The sequence below is a fragment of the Prinia subflava genome, chromosome 5, assembly GCF_021018805.1.
Source record: "Prinia subflava isolate CZ2003 ecotype Zambia chromosome 5, Cam_Psub_1.2, whole genome shotgun sequence".
In the NCBI taxonomy this organism is placed as follows: Eukaryota; Metazoa; Chordata; class Aves; order Passeriformes; family Cisticolidae; genus Prinia; species Prinia subflava.
Window position 1 is genome coordinate 47,173,892 of NC_086251.1, and position 19,801 is coordinate 47,193,692.

The 19,801-nt window shown below is 39.8% G+C and overlaps 2 protein-coding genes across 16 annotated transcripts in view; one reads left to right on the top strand and one right to left on the bottom strand.

The window, feature by feature from the left end:
* Nucleotides 1–18,015, bottom strand: part of RPS6KA5 (ribosomal protein S6 kinase A5) — an 85,312-nt gene extending 67,297 nt beyond the window's left edge. The window contains exons 1-2 of the mRNA XM_063399204.1: nucleotides 17,639–18,015; nucleotides 6,747–6,818 (exon numbers count right to left, since the gene is read on the bottom strand). Of these exons, the coding sequence (XP_063255274.1) occupies nucleotides 6,747–6,818; nucleotides 17,639–17,702 (136 nt within the window). The 5' untranslated portion in view covers nucleotides 17,703–18,015. The remainder of the gene's footprint in view (nucleotides 1–6,746; nucleotides 6,819–17,638) is intronic.
* Nucleotides 18,016–18,565: 550 nt separating this feature from the next.
* Nucleotides 18,566–19,801, top strand: part of DGLUCY (D-glutamate cyclase) — a 48,187-nt gene continuing 46,951 nt past the window's right edge. For 4 of the 15 annotated variants that reach the window (XM_063399209.1, XM_063399215.1, XM_063399214.1 and 1 more), the window contains exon 1: nucleotides 18,639–19,057. Coding sequence is in view for 3 of the 15 variants with exons in the window: in XM_063399206.1 (XP_063255276.1) it covers nucleotides 18,588–18,779 (192 nt within the window). In the remaining 12 variants the exon portion in view is untranslated. Of the gene's footprint in view, nucleotides 19,058–19,801 lie in introns of all 15 variants that reach the window. The other 11 variants (XM_063399211.1, XM_063399219.1, XM_063399216.1 and 8 more) reach the window with 5 other exon arrangements.

Sequence of the window (19,801 nt, forward strand, 5' to 3'; positions counted from 1 at the left end):
CAGAGTCAGAATAGGTGACATCTTTTTATTTTCTGAGATAGGCGGGACAGTCTCAAGATTTTGCATTTTGTGTTACATTCTCCAACTTCATAGTTATGAGATCTTGAGCATACGTAAGCCAGACTGAATGGTCACCAGCTATTCATCACCAGAGAACAGTAATTTTATCAGAATGTTGGAGAAGATTAAGCTAACTTAAAATGAAAAAAGCCTCATGATTGTAACACTTGGCTACCTGTATCTTTGATCACATTTTATAGAAACATATAATAATGCATCTTAAGTGAGAGAATGCAGTACCTACTACAGCTTTACATGTACTATCAGAGAAAATTATCTGCTTAGTGTAACAGCTGTAAGAATCTCTAGAAACTACACTCTTGTTGCCATAAAAGACTCTGCAAAATAGAGCTTTGCCATGGTACAAATTGTTTCTTCAGGAATCTGAAAAGGACTGACAGAATGATGACGATTCTCAGCATTTTTTATGAGAATAAATCTTAAGTAGCACTATTTTAATCAAATGACTCATAATATATTCAACACCAGAATCTCTGATAGCACCACAAGAAACCTACTTAAAAGACAACACTGCAAAAGCAATTTATATGAGTGGCAGCAAGAAGAGAGCACATAAGCTAATTGCAATACTCTTACCTGACAACTGTACTTCAGTAAAGCTTTTTTAATTTCTCAAAGAGCAACACTTGAATGTTCATTCTCATAAAATCTCATGCAAATCTCATCTACTGCTAAGGCAGAAATATTCAGCCAGCAATATATGCTCCATAATGAAACTCACACAATCACCAAATATCTACCCCCCAAATTCATTGAAAATACATGAAATGATAGAAAAAGTAAAAGACTATATAATACATACAGACACGAGCTTTGACTAGACTGACCTCACAGCTTAAGAGAAACAAAACAAACATTTAAAGAATGGTTATCAGCCTTTATGATGACTAAGAGATTTCACACTAGTAATTTATACCAAATTTGTACTCAATTTGTGAGATAGAAAAATATAATTGGGTGATAAAATCTCCCTTTTACTACTGTCCTTTCCATTAATACAAATTCACAGTAATATATCCTAAGTATACATAAACACACATATAAGTATACTTAGACAATTATATATATATTCATAGTAATACGTACCATCATTCTAAGTAACAATTCAGCAGGTCATTAGAGTATTCTAAAATACTGACAATGAGTTAAAATGTCTTTCTGCTGAAAGACAATGAGTTAAAAATATGAAGTATTCTTTGCCTCTTTCTGTACAAATGCAAGCACATTAAGGCATTGCATCACACCAGCTGATTCTCACAGAGAAAAAGGAGCACAATTCTTATTGTTTATATCACACCGGAGAGTTTCTGTGGACTCCTAAACTGATCAAAACTTCACACTTGCATCCAGACAGGCTTTTTTAAATTAATCTTTTCAAGTGCTAGTATAAGTTACATCTCTTTCTCAGAACACTTTTTCTACTATCAGTGTAAGAACAATCATGAGACTACAAAGGAAAAGGCTCAGAGGTACAAAATATGTAAGGATTTGAATAAATTTCATTGCATTTTTGCACAATATATGCCTAATGACATCTTTGCTCTGCAATTTAGATTTAGATTTAATCTGCCTAAGGAATTTGGAGGCAGAACTCTCACTGTGCTAGTATCACTACACATGAATTATAAATTGGGATGTGGCAAAGTTATAAAAGCATATAGCTCTAGCAGGTTAAAATGGGGGAAAAGAGACAAACAGAAACCTCAAGAAACCTCAAAGAATAGCATTCTAAATATTTCCAATTTATTGTCTTTGACCAAACTGTCAAAAACAAGACTTTCTCCGTCATCTTTCCTTAGATTTCAGATAGGCAAGAATCATTAATTGAATTTTTTCAACGTTATTACTCCGAGAATAAACTTCCTCTCCCATTAAAGAAGTGAATGATGATTAATATGAAAGGGAGAAAAGTGACAGGGTAAGTTGCATCTTAAAATATACTTTATATCAGTATTTTGCTTTTGTTTCTTTTTTGCTTTTTTTACCTTTTTTTTTTTAAGTAAATATTATTACAGTAAATAGTTATGGTAGACAATACATGCCCAACTTTTTTCTCATTTTTAAAGCATGTCAGTTGTTAGAAGGCAGCTTTCAAATGCAAGGCAATCTACCAATGGATATAAATGCCATTAATTTTTAATTATTAAAAAATTAAGGTAAATAATTTTCTTCAAAAATTGTTTTAAAGGTACTGCACACCACTAAAGTTTGATGAAGTCAGAAAAACTAACCAAGGGCTGCCTGGGATTATCATCTTATTTTCTCCTTCCCTTCTTAAGTGTAAGACTGTTTTTGCTGTTCTCTCAGACATTAGTTCCCAAAAGAATCTTTGCTATTGATCTCCCATTTAATGTACAGATTTTTTCAGAATTCTCTGGTGTATGAAAAGGACTAATTTGTCCAGGTTCTTAAATTGAACATAGCCCCCTCTTTTCAGTCTGTTCTTCAAGCAGAAAACTTACTTTCCATTTCCAAGCCCTGTCTCCAATTAGCCATCCCACCTACCATTCAGTATACGTTCTAGCTCTCCTCAGTAGAAACTGAAGTAAAATATTTAATTGGAGTTTGGAGTTATTTTTAGGCACTCACTAATTGTCTCCCTCTCCTGAGCACAGTATCCCCATTTCTTTCTTTTTCCTCTTTTTATGAGAGAATATTTTATATTTTCTTCAATACGCTTTGAAAGAACTAACTTCATTTCAGTCTTAACTTTATCAGAATACTTTCTGACCTCTGAGAAGAAACTTATTATATGTTCTTGCATAACAAGATTTTTGTGACTGTTATTTAAATCTGACATTCATCCCACTAATTTTGTTCCCTTCATATGAATAAATCCTTCAGATTCTAAGGATCTTCCACATGTAAGGTGAATATCCCTCCCACATAAGCACCTAAATCCAAAAGAGCACATAAAAAACATTCCCTCCTATACAGTAGTAAGATTTTTGCTTCTTATTATTGTTTGTCTTCATTAGTGGACTGTAGTTCAAAAGGTAGAATGGATTATAAGTGCACATGCTCAAGAACCAATTGTATTGTCTTTTTTTAACAACAGTTGAAAGAGTGAATGAAAGTGGCATTTATTAAAGTTCAGTAGAAAAAAAGGAATAATCCATTGGTAGAAAAATGTGTGAACCAGAATGCACTCTACAGTGTTTTGTTATTTTAAAAACACATTTTCAAAGAATGAAGCAAATAAGCCAAGTGGGCGTGCATAAATCAACACAGCCACCTTCTCCTGCTGTTCCTTTCCTGGCTTTGGGAAGCAATTAGATTACTTTGCTGAAAAGTAACCTTCTTCTATAGAAAAGACTCTCCCCTCCCTTTGTCGCAGGGAGAAAAGCTTTATCTAGACAGGAGGAAGAAGCTGGAAAACTGAACATGGGCAGGAAATCTGAAAATTCTGCATTAGCAAGGCTATACAGTAAAAGAAAAAGAAAAGGACTTATGCAATTCCAAGAAGTGTGTACTGAGCAGAACACAGGCCAGTCAGAACTCAAGGTAGTAATTGTTTGTTCCCAAAGCAACACGTACACTATTAACAGCTTCATTGACAGTGGCACACTGTCACGTATTTCATTGTACTGATGTAAAGTGCTACTGATTTCCTCAATGGATAAGTTTATTCTATTACTATCCCCTTAATGCAACGTAAAAGGATCCAGCTTGGACTTCTGCTTCCTTGTCTTTCCACTGAGACTCAGGTCAAAAGAAGAAAACATATAGTATGATAGAATTTTAATACCAAAAAGCAAAATATAACAAGCATGCTTCCAATTGAGTGTATATATTAGAAGAAAACAGACAAAGGAATGTAAGAAAGCAAATCAAAGATTTAACAGTAAGTATGAAATTATGCAAAGCCATAGCATGAAAAGAGTTATGACAAAAAATGGCTTCCACAGGAGAAACATCAGCACACACAGATACTATTTCTAATAATATTAAATGTTTGTATTTTTAAACATAAAGTTTAAAAATTAAGATTTAAATAACCCTCACTGCTGTTACCTGAAAAGAATCATCACTGAGTCTGTAAGAAACTATCACAATTACATATCCTTAAGCAAGGTATCATTTAATTTAACATGTTTTAAGTATCTTCTATGGTTATTTCAGTTGCTTCATGGCAGAATATGCTTAAAATATTGTAATTAGTTTAAACAGCATCTCAAGTCATCACTTAATATAAGTAACTGTGAGGTTTCAGTACATTCTCCCTTGCATTACTGTAGATCAATTAAGTATTGGTTTGAAAACACTGCATGCTGCATAACTCCACAGTGAAGCATTTTAAAACAGCATCACAGATTTATTTAGCACTTAGCTATACCACAGTACCATCAGTACTACCTAAAAGCTCACACCAGGATAAAGCTTTCACTGCCAGAGTAAAGATGGCTTTTGTCTATTTGCTTACAAGCAATGACTAGAACGTTTCTCAAGTTAGGAAATTAAACTTCATCAGCAAGAACATCTTAGGAAGGTTGCAGAATCTCTGCTACTGGAGGCTTTTAAGAATGGTCCACCACCAGGGGTGATGCAGGTATAACTGACTGTGTCTTGGGCCAAGCAATTAAGGGACCTCTTCGAGGTCCAACCTCTTTGGAACACTGTTTTCAGCAATTCCATGTGACAGCAAACATTGCCAACTGACAGATGGTCACTCACCCAAAAGCAAAGAGAACAAGCTCCATTCTGATCAGGTCACGGGCATTTAATGCCATCCAGTAATTAGTAAGCAGCAATCCCTGACACATCTAGTGCAGGAGTCTTAGCTATCATAGGCTTGAGACTGAACAAAGCTTAACTGACTGCCCTGATGGTCTAGATTTCTGAAGCAAAAACCTCAGGCCATGATCAAAACTACATATCAAAAAAGTGGGAAAAAAACCCAAAAAGCAAACACCTCAACAAATACCAACTACTCTTCCTACAAATACCATTCCAAGATACCCAAGGAGTCCTTGGATTCCCAAAGCTTGCAGGAATCTTTTAGTCAGTTTTTGAAATAGTTTGACTAGACAAAAGACATTTCTGGAGCGGCAAGACTACTAGAACAAGATGAAGTCAGGTATGCTTACTCAACTTCTTTTTTTACTTCACACACACACAGACCCAATCCCACTGTCAACCCACTGAAGCAGCCTTTTTTGAAAGGGATCCCTCAAAAATTATCCTTTTAACTTGAGTGAATAGAATAGCTTCACACTGCAAGCCTAATGATTACCTGCTACAGTTAAGAGTACTCCAGGCCAAGAAACATTTGGTCAGTCTGCTCATAAAGAAAAGAAGGCATGGGAGGCAGCAATGAATGACTGTCAACAGTTTAACAGCCAGACGGGCTATTTCAGAGGGACTGCCTAGAGACAAGAGGAGGTCAGGCTACTACTAGTCTGAACTTGAAGACTGACCCTTACCAAAACCACCAACTTACTTTGTACTCCAGACACGACAGCTGTAATAGCAGCATGATCTCAGACCAATGGCAAAAGTAACAAACAGACAAAACTTGAAAAATTTACAAATCCAGCCAATCTTTCCATCAGCAGGAGAGAAAGACATCCTCACATAAATGCATAATTGCTTATGATTTCATTTTTGTCAACCCCACTCAGATCCACAGTGACCATTTCAGAAAATCATGATTGCTTCAACCTAGGAATATCTACAAATATTATCTACAAATATTAAAGCTTCTTTGTATCTACCTCTAAATATCACAATTTAACAGCAAGGTTTCAATTTTTTTGCATATTTAAATTTAAACTTTAAAAAACTTACTTCAGAAACAGAAAAATATCCTCTCAGATGATTTAACAGCTTAATTAATTTCTAGAAGTATCTATATGACAGCTAAAAGTCAAAATCCTTTGCTCTTTTCAGTGATGTCTTAGGGAACTACGGCCTCACTGCCAGCCATTAATGGCTGATAACACCCAAAAATTTAGTAACATTTAACTAGGAAAGAACTCCTGCAAACTTTGATGATAGCCCATGATTACCCCAATCTACTCAACAGTGCATCTGATTTACTACTGACCAAAAAAGATAAGGCATTAAAACCCTAGAAAGAATAAAAGCCATTACTTTTGGTCTGTATATGGAGCTGTGTGTCCCTTCAGCAAAGGAGAAACAGTTTTTTTGTTCATTACCATCAGTAATCCTACAACATCCTTACATTGTGCTGAAATCCACAATACAACAATGAACTTTAACCATCTTAAAAAATACTAGGATCTGACTAGGACAAAACTATGGAGCCAATAGCAACTCTAAAATGGATTAGATTAAAAAATGGAGCATCTTATTTAATAATATATTAAAATTACTGTTTTTTTCCCCAAACACACTCTGAAAATTTAACATAATTATCAAGATCATGCCTTAACTCAGGTTTTTCACAAACTATATTAAATTATCACAAATTTTCAACCATATGTTTTCTTTTTTCAAAAAAAGTGCATTTTCAGAAGTGCTGTGCTAGAACATGCAAACTCCAATTTTGCATATCTGTGAAAAAAATTGAAAAAAATATGCTATGCAATACAAAAGTGCTATCTTCCCAAAGAATGTTCCAATTACCAAAACCTCAGCTAGAAAACAGAATCATACATATGAGTAATGCTTCCAACATTTAACTTAAAAATAGTGCATCTTACCCCCTGTTCCAAGAACTTTCAGGAGCTCAAAGTTTTCAATGCCAACTTTCTCTGCATGGCCTGTCAAATTTGCTGAAAGGGGAAAAAAAAATCACATCAGATATGTAGTACAACAAAACATCACAACTGACATCTTACTGCAGTCTCAGTAAAACCAAGTTAGCAGATGAATTAAATAAGTAGCCCTAAGAAGACATCCCAATGTCATACTGCATTCAACTTGAAAAGCAAGGGAAAGCAATTCTGTTGCTGCCATCAGTATCCCTGAAGGTGTAAAACCACAGAATAGTAACTGAAGCCCATCTAGTTCGAATACAACATCTTTCAGTGTATCACTGGGCACCTCTGAAAAGAGTCCAGTTCAACTCTGTCTGTAATCTCCAATCACACAGTTACAGACAGCAAACAGGCCAGCCCTTAGCCCTAGCACCCTGAATACTCTCATTTTTTTAGATTATATGGTGTTTGGGATGACAAACAGAGCTGCAACAACACAAGACTCTCCATTAGTATCAAGCAGAAATTACCTTGAGTCTACATAACTTACAAGTATGGAAAAATCTAAGCTGCTACAAAGTTGTGCCATTTGTTGCACAGTCTAGAAGCAGAAGGTTGTAGGTTTATACAAATCTATACCACTTTGAGTAGTTATTTTGTTTAATATACATTTTTCTAAGCAGGAATGTAAAGACCTCTGTTTAAAAAAACAAGGTTGTGCAGGATTTGTTTATTGTTTATCGTCCTTTTTCTCCTTTCCTAAGCTCCTGTAAGAAAGCATTAAGCAGTTGCCATTTCTTCCATCTTTCATTCCTGCCATAATATATGCATCCATTTGCATCAAGATGACTGCAGACCATTCAGCAAAAGCCTCTACTGAACTGATCCAAGCTAAAAAGTAGCAAGACAAAAAAGTAACTAAGTTTGATAATTCACATCCAAGTTCAGTTCCCTGATCCACTTTACTGAGCAGCTTGATGAGCACAAGTAAGGATGCAGCATCAGGTAGTGAATGAGTCAATATATGCACCACAGCAGCTGAACTGAAGCTTGCTGTACTACTTCTGATTGCAAACAGAACAAATACTCCTGCTAGAACTGCATCACAGGCACTGCTTAATACAACAGTAAGGAAGCCACACTCGTGTGCCAACATAGGAGTTACAGCAGGTAAGGCAAACCTAGACTGAGTTAGTGCCTGTACAATTACGGTATGTTGTGTCACAGAAAGTAAACCATCCTCAAGCAATTTAACATTACATATTACTCTTCTTAACAAATACTCAAAATGGTACTCAACATACACAGTTTCAAAGCACTGTCTTTCCTGCCAGGGACATTAGAAGTCACAGACTATTCTGAAGAGACCAGGGCTAGAGTATCCATTTTTAATGAAGGACAGGACATCACTGAAGAGATTCAGGGCACAGAAATTCTTTGCACATCAGCTAAGTGCTGAACTCAGGGGGGAAGGTTTTCACTTCAACATCTGCCGACTTGGATCTTCCACAATGGACTACTCCAGAAAGGTTTTACTATCTCACATTCCTTTAAGAGTGTCAGCAGAAGGGTTTTCAATTGAACACCCTCTAGAAAGTAAAACAGTCACTTAATCCTGCCATATTCTTGTAACTGAATAGGAAAAGTGGAACCCAGAGAAATGCTGCATCTCCCGTAACATGCTGAAGACTTGCAGTGCTGGCTATGATCCTAAAAGGAGATCGAGTCTTAAAACTCAATCCATTAATCTAAACTGTACCATAAACTCTCATTTCAATCCATTAATCTAAACTGTACCATAAACTCACATTCAATAACATTAGGAAAACCTTTTCCACTTTCATGAGGCTACACAATAAAAAGCTGAGTGCTATCTAGTTTGAATTATTGCACACTTGTTTCAATGTGAGCTGTAATTTTGCACTCTCCACTTAATTCCATTTTTACTTCCACTCAGGATGCCTAGTGGCCTTATCCTAAAAAAATAAATGTCTTGAAGGTTACCATAATATCACTTTCATAGTAAAAGGAGAAAATTACACCACAAATAAGCATACAATAACTTCAAAATAAGATCCACCTCATTCTTTTTACATTATATCGAGGAAAAAAGCCATCCCACAAGACAGCTAAAGGATGCTGCATAACACACATAAGATGGGACACTTGAGACAAACTCTTTCGCAATTACTCTCTATAAAGCTAGAAGTAAAATTATCCTTAATTAAAAAATAAGAATAACAAATCTTCAAAGCTCTAAGAAAAGATTAACAATTTCCAGAAAGTGCTCCTCCCAATGTTGCCACATGGCAATGGTTTTGCCTCAAGAGCCTCAGTTGCAGTGCTCAGTCCATCTCTGAAGTCATACCACAAGAAAAGCAAGCTGAAGAGCCTGTTTCTGCCATTTTCTAATGACACCCCTAGAGCAGGTGCAGCATTCTGACACTCTAGCAGAGATGAAGTGCAGTTTCTCCAGGATGAAAAATATCATTCCAACATTTCTTTCAACTTGCTTTCAGAAGCATAAATCTCAAAAGATCAATTATTCTACTCACCACTCACTCCCAGGAACCTGAGTGACCATTTTTGGAGGACCTTTCACCAGGGATGCTCTCTGCAGTTATAAAACTTTTTCAAGACTGATATGTTTTAAAGGATTGCAATGAGACCACTACTACTCCAACTGACAGAACAGTGAAAGGCTCCTCACCCCTCCCAGACATCACAGTGCTGGAAATGGTATCAGAACCCAACCCAACAAGTGCCTGTACAAACTGCACAACCTATCTGTAAAGACTGCAATGGGATGTACACTGGTGCACACAAAGCAGTTTCAGAAACAGAAAATTTACTTCTCCATGCACTTTGTTCTTCAAGTGTCTGGACACATCAGCTGAAGAAGTGCACCAAGGAATGGAACAGTTTGGACAGGAAGAGAAGTACTGCCCAAGTCAACAAGAGGAGAGTTTCTCCACAATCAATATGAAGCTACACATGACACTAAAAGGGATGGTCGTACATAATGGGGAAAAAAAAAAAAAAGCTAACAAATCCCCTTGGAGATTAGCTCACTGCATAGGGGCACAATTAGAAGAATCCTGCATTTACAAATGTTCTGCTGTAGTCCACACCAATCAGTATTGCACTCCTTCACGGTTAGAGAGTATGCAGCTGAGGGCAACAGCAAGTGATAACACATCAGCTCAAAAACAAATAGTGAATGGAAAGGCCAGGACATCATAGCATCCATAAAAATAAAGAGGAAACAGAGATATTAGTCACAATCATCACCTCTGAAGGCAGAAAGAAAGGAAATATCCAGAAATACTACCACTGCAAAGACAAGCCTCCCTCTACGTGCAGGGACATCAGTGCACAAAGAGCAGTGCTGTCATTCTCAGTCCCCTGGAAATAGGGCAGCCTGTTTATCCAGAATAACATTTCTCCTTGATGGAAGATCTCCAGATGATGTAAGAGACATGACTGTCATCTGCACGACACCTGAACTTTGAGGTGGCCAAGACCAAACTACGAACTGTGGAAGCTGGTACTGTACGATGATTCTATAAGCTTTTAATTGCACTTCTATGGTCTTGAGAAATAACATTTCAACAGTTTTGTTTTCAAGTTAAAATGTGCTCTGGACTCTGTTTCTGGACTCTACTGCACACAGGTCTTGAAGCAGACAAACAAAGCTAGAGTTTCTTCTACTGAACTTGATCAAGCTCTGCCTGGAAGTTGAAACTTGTCTCTGCTATTCTCTACAACACAAGACCATTTCTTCAGTTTTATTGAGCAGAACAGTGAATCTCAGGAAATTTTAAGAACAGAGAAAACAAGAAGGAAAATGAAATAGAAAGCATTCTGCAATATTCCAAATATTAGGTTACTACATCTGTATCAGTACCAACTTAATCTTAACCTGTTACTTCAGAGAATGGACCACCCCCACTCACCTAACAGATCTACTTCAGTCACAGCATCAAACAACAGATGCTGTTTTAAAACTTACATGTTTATGCCTTACTCAGAGTGGAGAGGGGGTGCACACTCCTTTTAGGGAAAAAAAAAAACAAAACAACACTATGCAATAGAAACTAAGCAACTACTATTTGTTAAGACACTGAAGAAAACGCATATGTTACACTGTTTATCTGCTATATAGAGTTATACTTTGTTACTGGTTACAGCAACTTAGAACTACTTCTGAAAGAAGTAAAAGTATCCTGAAGTCCTTGAAATGTGAGAGACCATCGCCACCTACTTAGTGTCAGGTCACTGAACAAGAGCACCATTTAATCAGCTCAGGGTACTATCTTACACGCTTAAAATGGAATTTAAAAACCATAACATCTTCAGAATATTTTTCACAGGCAAAAGAATGTAGAGCAAAAATAAAACACACACAGTCTGAACTCATGTGAAAGAGAAGAAAACGCAATTCATGTTGCTCTGCACACCAGGGTATCAGTTTAGGTAGCTGGGCTGGTAACTGCTGATTCTCTAGAATATTAGATACTTATGAGTAAGACCACCTGAGCTGAGAAAAAAATTTTAAAACTTGAAAAAAAATCAATCTCTCACAAAACTGCTGATCCCATTCTAGAAGGCTTGGAAGCAAAACTTTACACAGCTAAAGATGACTAAGACCTCTGAAGTACTAGCTAATTCAGTATGTATACATGTAAGTATAACAACATGCATGTATACTGCATGAAATAGAGTATGTGGAAATTCAGAAGCATAAAATGCTCTGCAAAAGACACTAAGAAACTGTCATTACCATCTTGAAAATAGAAGATAGAAGAGCATCCCACCAAAGATATTAGGAAGCTGAAATAAATATAAAAGTCCAGACATTTGAGATTAACAATGCAAATTCACAGTAGTCTGAACTGGAAAATTCTCCATGTTGAGATCCATTTGCATTCGGCAGTAGCCCTTTCTCTCTTACAGAGGTGACTTCATTATAAGGTTTATCTTTACTGTGAGTTGAATCACTATGAGACCACCAAGATTGAACCCAGAGGCACCTCCATGGTCAGCTAGAAACTTAATGTTTAGCAACACTACATGTCACATAATCGCAAAAAAAAAAAAAAAACCAAAAAAACAAAACAAAACAAAAAAATCCAATAACACAAAAAAAACCCCACAAAACCACAAAAAAAAAAAACCCAAAAGACAAAAACAACCACCCCACAAAATGTAATTAGACAGGATGCTAATTATTAAAATTGCTATAGATAATCTAATGCTGAACAGAGTTGAAACAATCAGATATCTAAAGATTGCGCATACCTTCTCAAACAAAAATTTATATCTAATTACAAGACATGAATCAACTTCAGTTTTTTCTATCATGAGTAATGAATGAAAACATTTATAAAAATTCAGTCACAGGCACCTTGGACACTGCAGCAAAAGTAACAGAATACATATTAATTTATCAACAAAAAAAAGAGCAACTAATAACTTACATGTCGATGGAAGGTATTAATATATTTGTTTATGCAGTCATTAACCAGGAAACTTAAGAATTATCCTCTCCCAGGTAAAGCTTTTATAACCATCTGTCCAAGCCAGCATAAAATATTTACAGATGTCAAGAAAAATGAGAAGAGTCACAATAGATCCCAAAACACAACACAAACCCAAATAAACTGACTGCATGTAACGTGAGTCTACCACAAAGCAGGTCATCTGCCTATCTACAGACTGAGTCAGAAGCAAAGAAATCTCAGTAGAACTTGCACCTCACTGTTGGGATTCTGCGGGAGGGAGGAGACAGAGAGCATGTTTACCATAAGACATCAAATTATGCAAAGATGGGGATACAACAGAAATATTTACATGAAAAATATATTGGGAAAACACATCCTCAGATACCCAGGCCTTGTCATATGGTTAAGGAATTCCAGCAAGTGTTCTTTGAACTGCCTTCTGAATGAAATCCTAAGATGTATTAACATGGCATGTAAGAGTCCTAATTCTTCTGTGGAATCGAGCACAAGCTTTTAAACTATCACGTTTAGAATATATTGGATCAGAGCTAATAAACAGGCTCACAATGAAGACTGCAACTATTAGTCCTCATTTTTAGTAGACATTTTATAGAACATCACTGAAACAATGACAGCAAAATGATCAGTTGTACCAGACTGTTGCACAGATCATTTTAGCCACATTTGTTAGACTCCAAAGTCTGGAGAGAAGAAAACAGACAAACAAAACGCCACAAACACAAACGAGCCGTCCTCCTTCATAATCAAAGCTTTCAGAACACAAATAACAAATTCCCAGACTACAAAGTATTTTTAGAAAATACTGATTGCATAAAGACTAAAATCCAGATATTTAAGCGGTATTAAAGATGATTAATAAACTTAAACTACTCTTTGTAGTTCCCACAGTCCAACAAATCATATATTTTAGTGCTCAAATGAGAAAAGTAGAAGCAAAAGCAATCCAAGCTTTCAAACAGTCAACTATTAGTACCTCCTGATCCCTAAACAATATACAAAATTATTGTTAATAATATTAACATATTATATAATATTGTTTTATCATATCAAATATAATATATTGTTCGGTATGTAATGTTATAACATATTGTATCTGTATATTGTGAATAAATAAAAACAATAATCTGTCTTACAGAAAATTTTATTTTAAAAAACCTTTAAAGTCTCCTAAAGTTTCCTTTAAAAATAGAAAAAAATAAAATACTCTACAGCTGTCAGATGTACGTCCACAGTGAAGGCTGAATTCACCATTCAGTGCCTTATTTATCACGTCTTTTAGTCATAGGAATTTTCACAATTCCCTAGAATGTAACATGAACTTTCCAGTTTACAAATAAATCCATTCTAATTTAAGTTCACATTCAAGAAGGTATAACTAAGAATTTGCATTATTAAACCCTTTAAATAATCCACGTGGATTTTCTGAAGCCTTTTATAGTTTCATACTGAATTATAAGTTTGACTCAAGGGGAAGTTCGAAATTCTTCTGCCTTTGGAGCTCTGCAGGCCATTGCCACATTAACTTCTGGGCTGTACATGCCTGTTCTCATGCATGTCTGGCAAACTGCAAACTAAAGCAAGTTCTTTAGCCCAAAGATTGTGATAATGTTAAAACAAATCCAGTATCCTCATCAAAACTGACTTGCTAAAAGGAAAACAACAACACTGTCAAGCAAAACAACCAATGTCTACAGAGCCCAGTGGCTGCCCACGCATTCACGGAATGTCTCAGGCTCCCTTCGAGATCCCCGCTCTGGTCATCTCTGCCTCTACCCAGGCAAAGAAGAGAGTTCACACGCATGCCACAAGATGGGAACCCCCTAGGCAGTCACTCACACATACTCAAGGTATAGGATCCTTCGATCTTTTTTTTTCCAGAAACAAGAGGAGATGGAGAAGAAATTCTTAACTGTTCTGTTTCCTTCTTATCCTCTGACATCACAAGCCTTTTATTCTCCTTCCATATCCTTCTCCATCATGTAAAATGTTTCCTCTGAGAGGCTTTATGTTTGCTATTGTTCAGTTCCAAAGCATTACCAAGCAACAGCAATGTTAAGATGCAACAATGATCTTTTTTCAGCGTAAATAATATGTATTTTCTAAGGTCTGCAAAAAGATTAAAAGTTGCATAAACTCTGAAAGTTAGCATCCAAAAAATAAAACCTCCCCCTTCACAAGACTCCAGAAATAAATGCTAAAGAAAATGTCATTTTCTTACTATTTTCACTGGAGAGCTTCAGCGAGAATCAGTGACAGTCACCACTTCCTACTATTTCAACTTTGGCATATTTTTGCTACTACTTCCTGAAAAGAGATTCCACTTTCCCCGAAAACTAATTTTCCTTCTCAAAGTGAGACAAGAAAGACATTATCTATTCTGAAGTGGCTGAATTGTGAGCCTTCGATCAAGAACAAAAATGGTTTGGCTAGGAAAAGAAAAAAAACTTGATAAATATATTAGGAGAACATCATTATTAAATGACATGTGCCCTAAAAGTCACAGTCTTGTCTTATCTGCAGAACATCATATCTGTACACACGAGTGGTGCCCAGTATTTGTAACAGAGCACATCACATGGTATGGCACAGAGGCACTCCAGTGTTCCTTCCCTATCACTGACCCAATCTACATGCCTATCAAGTGATGTTTTCTCAGCAATTACTTTTTGGTCATACAACAGAGGCATTTCATGGCTCAAAGACTATGAGATATAAAGCCAAAATTAAGCCTGCCCCAAAATATCAAAGCCAGCATTGTAATTTCAAAGTCAAAGTTTAAAAGAAGTCAAGCCATGGTATGATAGGGTTAACAATCAGCTGGTCTATGTAGCAACAGCACTGCATATGCTCCAACTTAACACATTTTCATATGTCTCCATACTTGCTTGGAGCTAACAATAATCATCTGTTTCATTCTTTAAGATCCTCATTTCATCTTAAATTCAAATACTAAAGTATGTTCACTTACTCACTTGACCATAATAAATTCCTGTCCCTAACTCATTTAATACTTCCAGAGCAACCCCAAGACCAAGGAATTGTACAAGTAATTGTAAATGCAAAGTGTAACTGTGGGTTTACATGACTGATTTGAATTAGTGAACTTGTTACCATGGGGTTCAAGTAACAACTTCCACAATATGAAAATAAGATACTCCCTTCTCAAAGAAGCCACAATTTCTACTACAACAGTAAATTCCTTCAAAGCACTCTGGAGACTGACCTCTTTTTCATCTGCCAACTGACAGCTACTTTTGATATGTAATTCTAAATGATTCAATTAGTCACAAAGCTAGCACCATCAAAGAAAAAACACAGAGATGAGGGGAATACTGGAAGCTAAACAAATTGCACAATAAAGGATCATGATATAGAACACATTTAGGAATTACAAATATCCACGGGCTCCAAATTCTAGTTCATGCCTGTCCTGTCACTCTCTTTCCCAAAACAAAGCGAAATTAAATAATCATGCTGCGTGCTTTACAGTTGTGGTGGGTTGACCCCAGTCAGCAGCTAAGCATCCACACAACCAGACCCAGCACAAAAAAACCCTTTGAACATCCAAAGTATCCTATAGCTTCATATATAGCTGTACCAATAGAAGCTGACTGCAACTTTTCTCCCTGAATTATTCTATCTGTGTGCATTGCACAGACAAGTTCTGAAACAGTACCTCCATACAACTTGCATAGCAATGACACTATTGACACCTTCAGGAGTAGGAGTCTCCCAGGAGTACACGACAGAGCAGCTCCCTCCTCCACCCTAGTGTTCCAGAAATAGACAAGTCATTGCTAGAAAGCATTTTTCAGAAAGCAGAATTTTCTAAACACTGAATATGGAGGAGAGAACAAGAAGGGGAGAAGCAACTTATTCCTACTAAACTGAATTACAGAAGCTTAAAAAGACAAACAAGGCTGGGAATTTTTAAAATAGAAGTGAGAATTGGTACTCCATGCAGCTATATGATCAGGATTAAAATCAAAGTTGCTTATTATGCTACATTAGACAGTTCTTTGTCTAGTTTATAGAAATGTGTTAATTCCTCAATCTACCTTTAAATAACAATCCCTCAGGGATACATGTTCTCAACCCTTAATAAAGAAATCTAGACATAGCTATGTAAATACATTGAATAAATACTTCCCACTTCCTTTCCCCTTACCTTTTCCTCTTCCACACTTAAATGTGGCAACACCTATCGAGACAACTGTTTTCCAGCAGCTCTTCTTCTTTAAAGAAGGAAAATACAGTCCCTTCGGTTTCTGTAGCTTTTAAGAGACCGCCTTTTTTTTTTTTTTTTCCTCCCTCCTCCTCGTCCTCCCCCGCCAAGCAGCGGTGACAGCCGCGTTCCCCTGGGGCAGCTGCCCGGAGCCCCGGACCGAGGGACAGCGGGGCAGAAGGCGACCGAGAGGACCCAGCATCATCACCTGCCTTTCACCGGCCCATTCGAGAATGTCAGCTACAGGAACCCGGCGAGCAGCTCTCAAACTTTTGCAGCGAACGGCATCATGTGCTTACTCTCACTTCATCATGGACAAAAAGATGATGACAGAAAAGTCATGAAGGACGTGGGTTAACAGCACCTTCATTGTTATCAGTACAGGGAATACACATTCTGATTATACTTTACACGCACTTCTAAATTAACATTAAAATTTAGATTTACTGCAGTGTTCAAGTTGCCTGGAAACTTCTGAGAAGCAGAGAATCCCTACTAAAAAAGAAATAAAGCTCTCCCCCAACACAACAACCTACAACGGAGCACTTCTGTATCTTTAAAGGTCATATATATTTCACATGTTAAACTACTACTCCAGAGGGTCGTCAAGTAACTACCGAGCTACAAGAAGATTCATAGACTGAAAAGCCAGATAACTCTGCGGTTACGTGTACGCACATTCCCCTCCCTACAATTCCGGCATTTCACCGAGGTCAGAGAAAAGCTATCACATAAAACGACTTCATTTAGGACTGGAACAAACCGCCCCCACCCCCCTTAGCCATAGAAGACGGTCAAACACATAATCAAAAAAATAAAAATAAAAAGGTTTATAAGAGAGCCCGGCTACTCTTTATCTCCTGCAAAAGTGTCAAATACCACCGGGAAATGGGACACGGGAGCCAGGCATGGAGCAGAAGTCGAAGTGAACTACTTTTCTCAGAAATAAGAGAAGGCCCCCTCCCCGCCCCCATCGTACACGCTCCTGCCCTTATCTTCCAGCTCATCCTCTTTTTCCCCCCGCCACTGAGATTTCCCTCCTGGTCCCAGCCAACTCTCTCGGAGCTCCGTGCTCAGCGGTGTTTCCCCAGCCCGGGCCGCCCGGCCCCCCCCGGCCCCCGCGACCCCCGGGCCCGCCCGCTCACCGTTCCTCAGCTCGTGCTTCACCGTGAGGAGCGGCAGCTCCGCTTCCCCCGAGGGTCCCTCCATGTCCTCACGGGCGGCTCCCCCGCCCCTGCCGCTCCCGCGAGTGTGAGCGCGGCGGCGGGGGGATGTCACCTGGCCCGAGACGGGTTCTATTTTCCAGGGGCGCTCCGGGGCAGAGGAGCCATGCAGGCGCTGCCGCTCTCCCCTCCGCCTTGCTGGAAAACGGGGGGCTGGGGGGAGAAAAACCCGAACCTACACCACCCAACAACAAACAGTTATTAAAATCTAGGGAGGCACACGCACGACGGCTTCCCTCCCCCGGCGCTCAGAACCAGCCCATGTCCTTGCGCCTCCCCTCCCCCGGGCTCCGGCCGCCCTCCCCGCCCGACAGCGGGGAGCGGAGCCGAGCCCAGCCGAGCCGAGCGAGCCGGGATAGGCTGAACGCCACGGGGGGAGGAGGTGGGAGCGCCGCAGGGAGCGGCTCCTACTCAGGCGCTCGCGCCCCCTCCCTCCCCGGGCCGGGCGCTCATTGGCCGCGCGCGCCCGCGAGCCGCGGCGGCCGTCGGGCAGAGAACGTTCCCCGCGCGCCGCCCCCGCCCTTCCGCCGAGCGCCGCGCGCCCCCATTGGCTCGGCGGCTGCGCCAACCGCCGGCCCCGCCCCCCGTCTTCCCCCCGGCCCCTCTACTCCCCGATGTTGTTTGTAAACATTCCCGCCCGCCTCTCCCGCTGCCCCTCGACCCCCGCGGGAGGGCGGGTGCTGCGCTGCCGAGAGGGAAGGGAAGGCGCTGATTGACCACTGGAGCTGGCAATCACCTGAGGGAGCGGTCATGGCGCCCTTCCTCGCGCTAAGGGCTGGTTCCACCGTACTCGAAGGGGGGAGCGGCCGTGGGCTGACCCATTCACAGTGGCGGTCGAGGGGGAGCCTGGCGCGGGGGATGCAGCAGCGGGATGGGAAGCGGGGTATCCCCGCGGGGGGATGCGGCGGGGCAGAGAGCAGCGAGGCACAGCCGGGGACGGGGGGATTCCCGCAGGGCCCCGGCCGCCCGCTCGCTGAGCCTCCGCCTCCCCGCACGGAGGCGCGGGCGGTGCGCGCGGACTGTCAGCGGCGGCGCGGCCGGGCCGGAGAGCTGCGGCACACCGGTATGTCCGCCCGCCGCCCGCCGCCGTGCGCCGCCGGGCTCTGGGGCCCCACAGCACGGGAGCGGGGATGGCGGGGCCGCCGGTGCGCGCAGGGGTCCCGGGTAGCGCCTGATGCCTTCGAGGCCTGATGCCTTGGGAGGTCGAAGAGGGCGAATGTACTGAAGTTCAACCAGCCTTGGTGATCGCTGGGAAGGCGCACGGCCTGGAGGTTTATGGCAGCTCAGGAGGTGCCTGGCAAGCGTTTCTTATCGTAAGGTGGGAGTGAGCGAAGTTGCTGGGTAGGTACATCCATGTGCCCGGTTCACCTGGGGCGCGTTCAGCTGGGCCCTTCAGCTGCGAGGGAGACACTGTCCTCACAGAGAGCTCTGATGGCGCTGCCGAGGGAGATACAGTTCAAAACACATCGGATCTGTTCATCTCTGTTAAGACGCTCAGTCCGTTATGTTTTGGAGGCAGTCTGGTATTTCAAAAGCTGTTCTCATTTCCTTGAGACAGATAACGCAAATGACTTTTGTTTCTTATTTACAGTAATTTTTTATTTGGTGCCCTTCAATGCCACTGCTTCTATCCTTACACACAAGCTGCTAATTCATAATGCCATGTCTCAGCAGCAGTCTTCACACAGAGTCTGATTAAGTTACATCAAAGATTAATGAAATAAAATCTAATGTCAATCCATTATTCACATTCCAGTATTAAATATTTGTGTGTTTGTACACATACATGTAAAAAATGCATGTACATGTATACATTTCTACAGTTTCATGTGGAGGTTTCAGGTTTAGGGTGCTTTTGCAGTTGTCATCCCAGAAATTAATAATACTACCTAAGGTTTCATAGTATTTTTGGTAAAACTTTTGAAGGTGCTTCCCACCAAGCACTGCAGCTGTTCTGTTGAGGTATCTCCCCATAGCATATGGTACACACATAACTCCACCAAAAATGTCCATCCAGTTACTGCCTTTCCAACGGTATTACATCAAGACCGTAAATATAGAAAGTCTGAACATGGGAGATGTTTT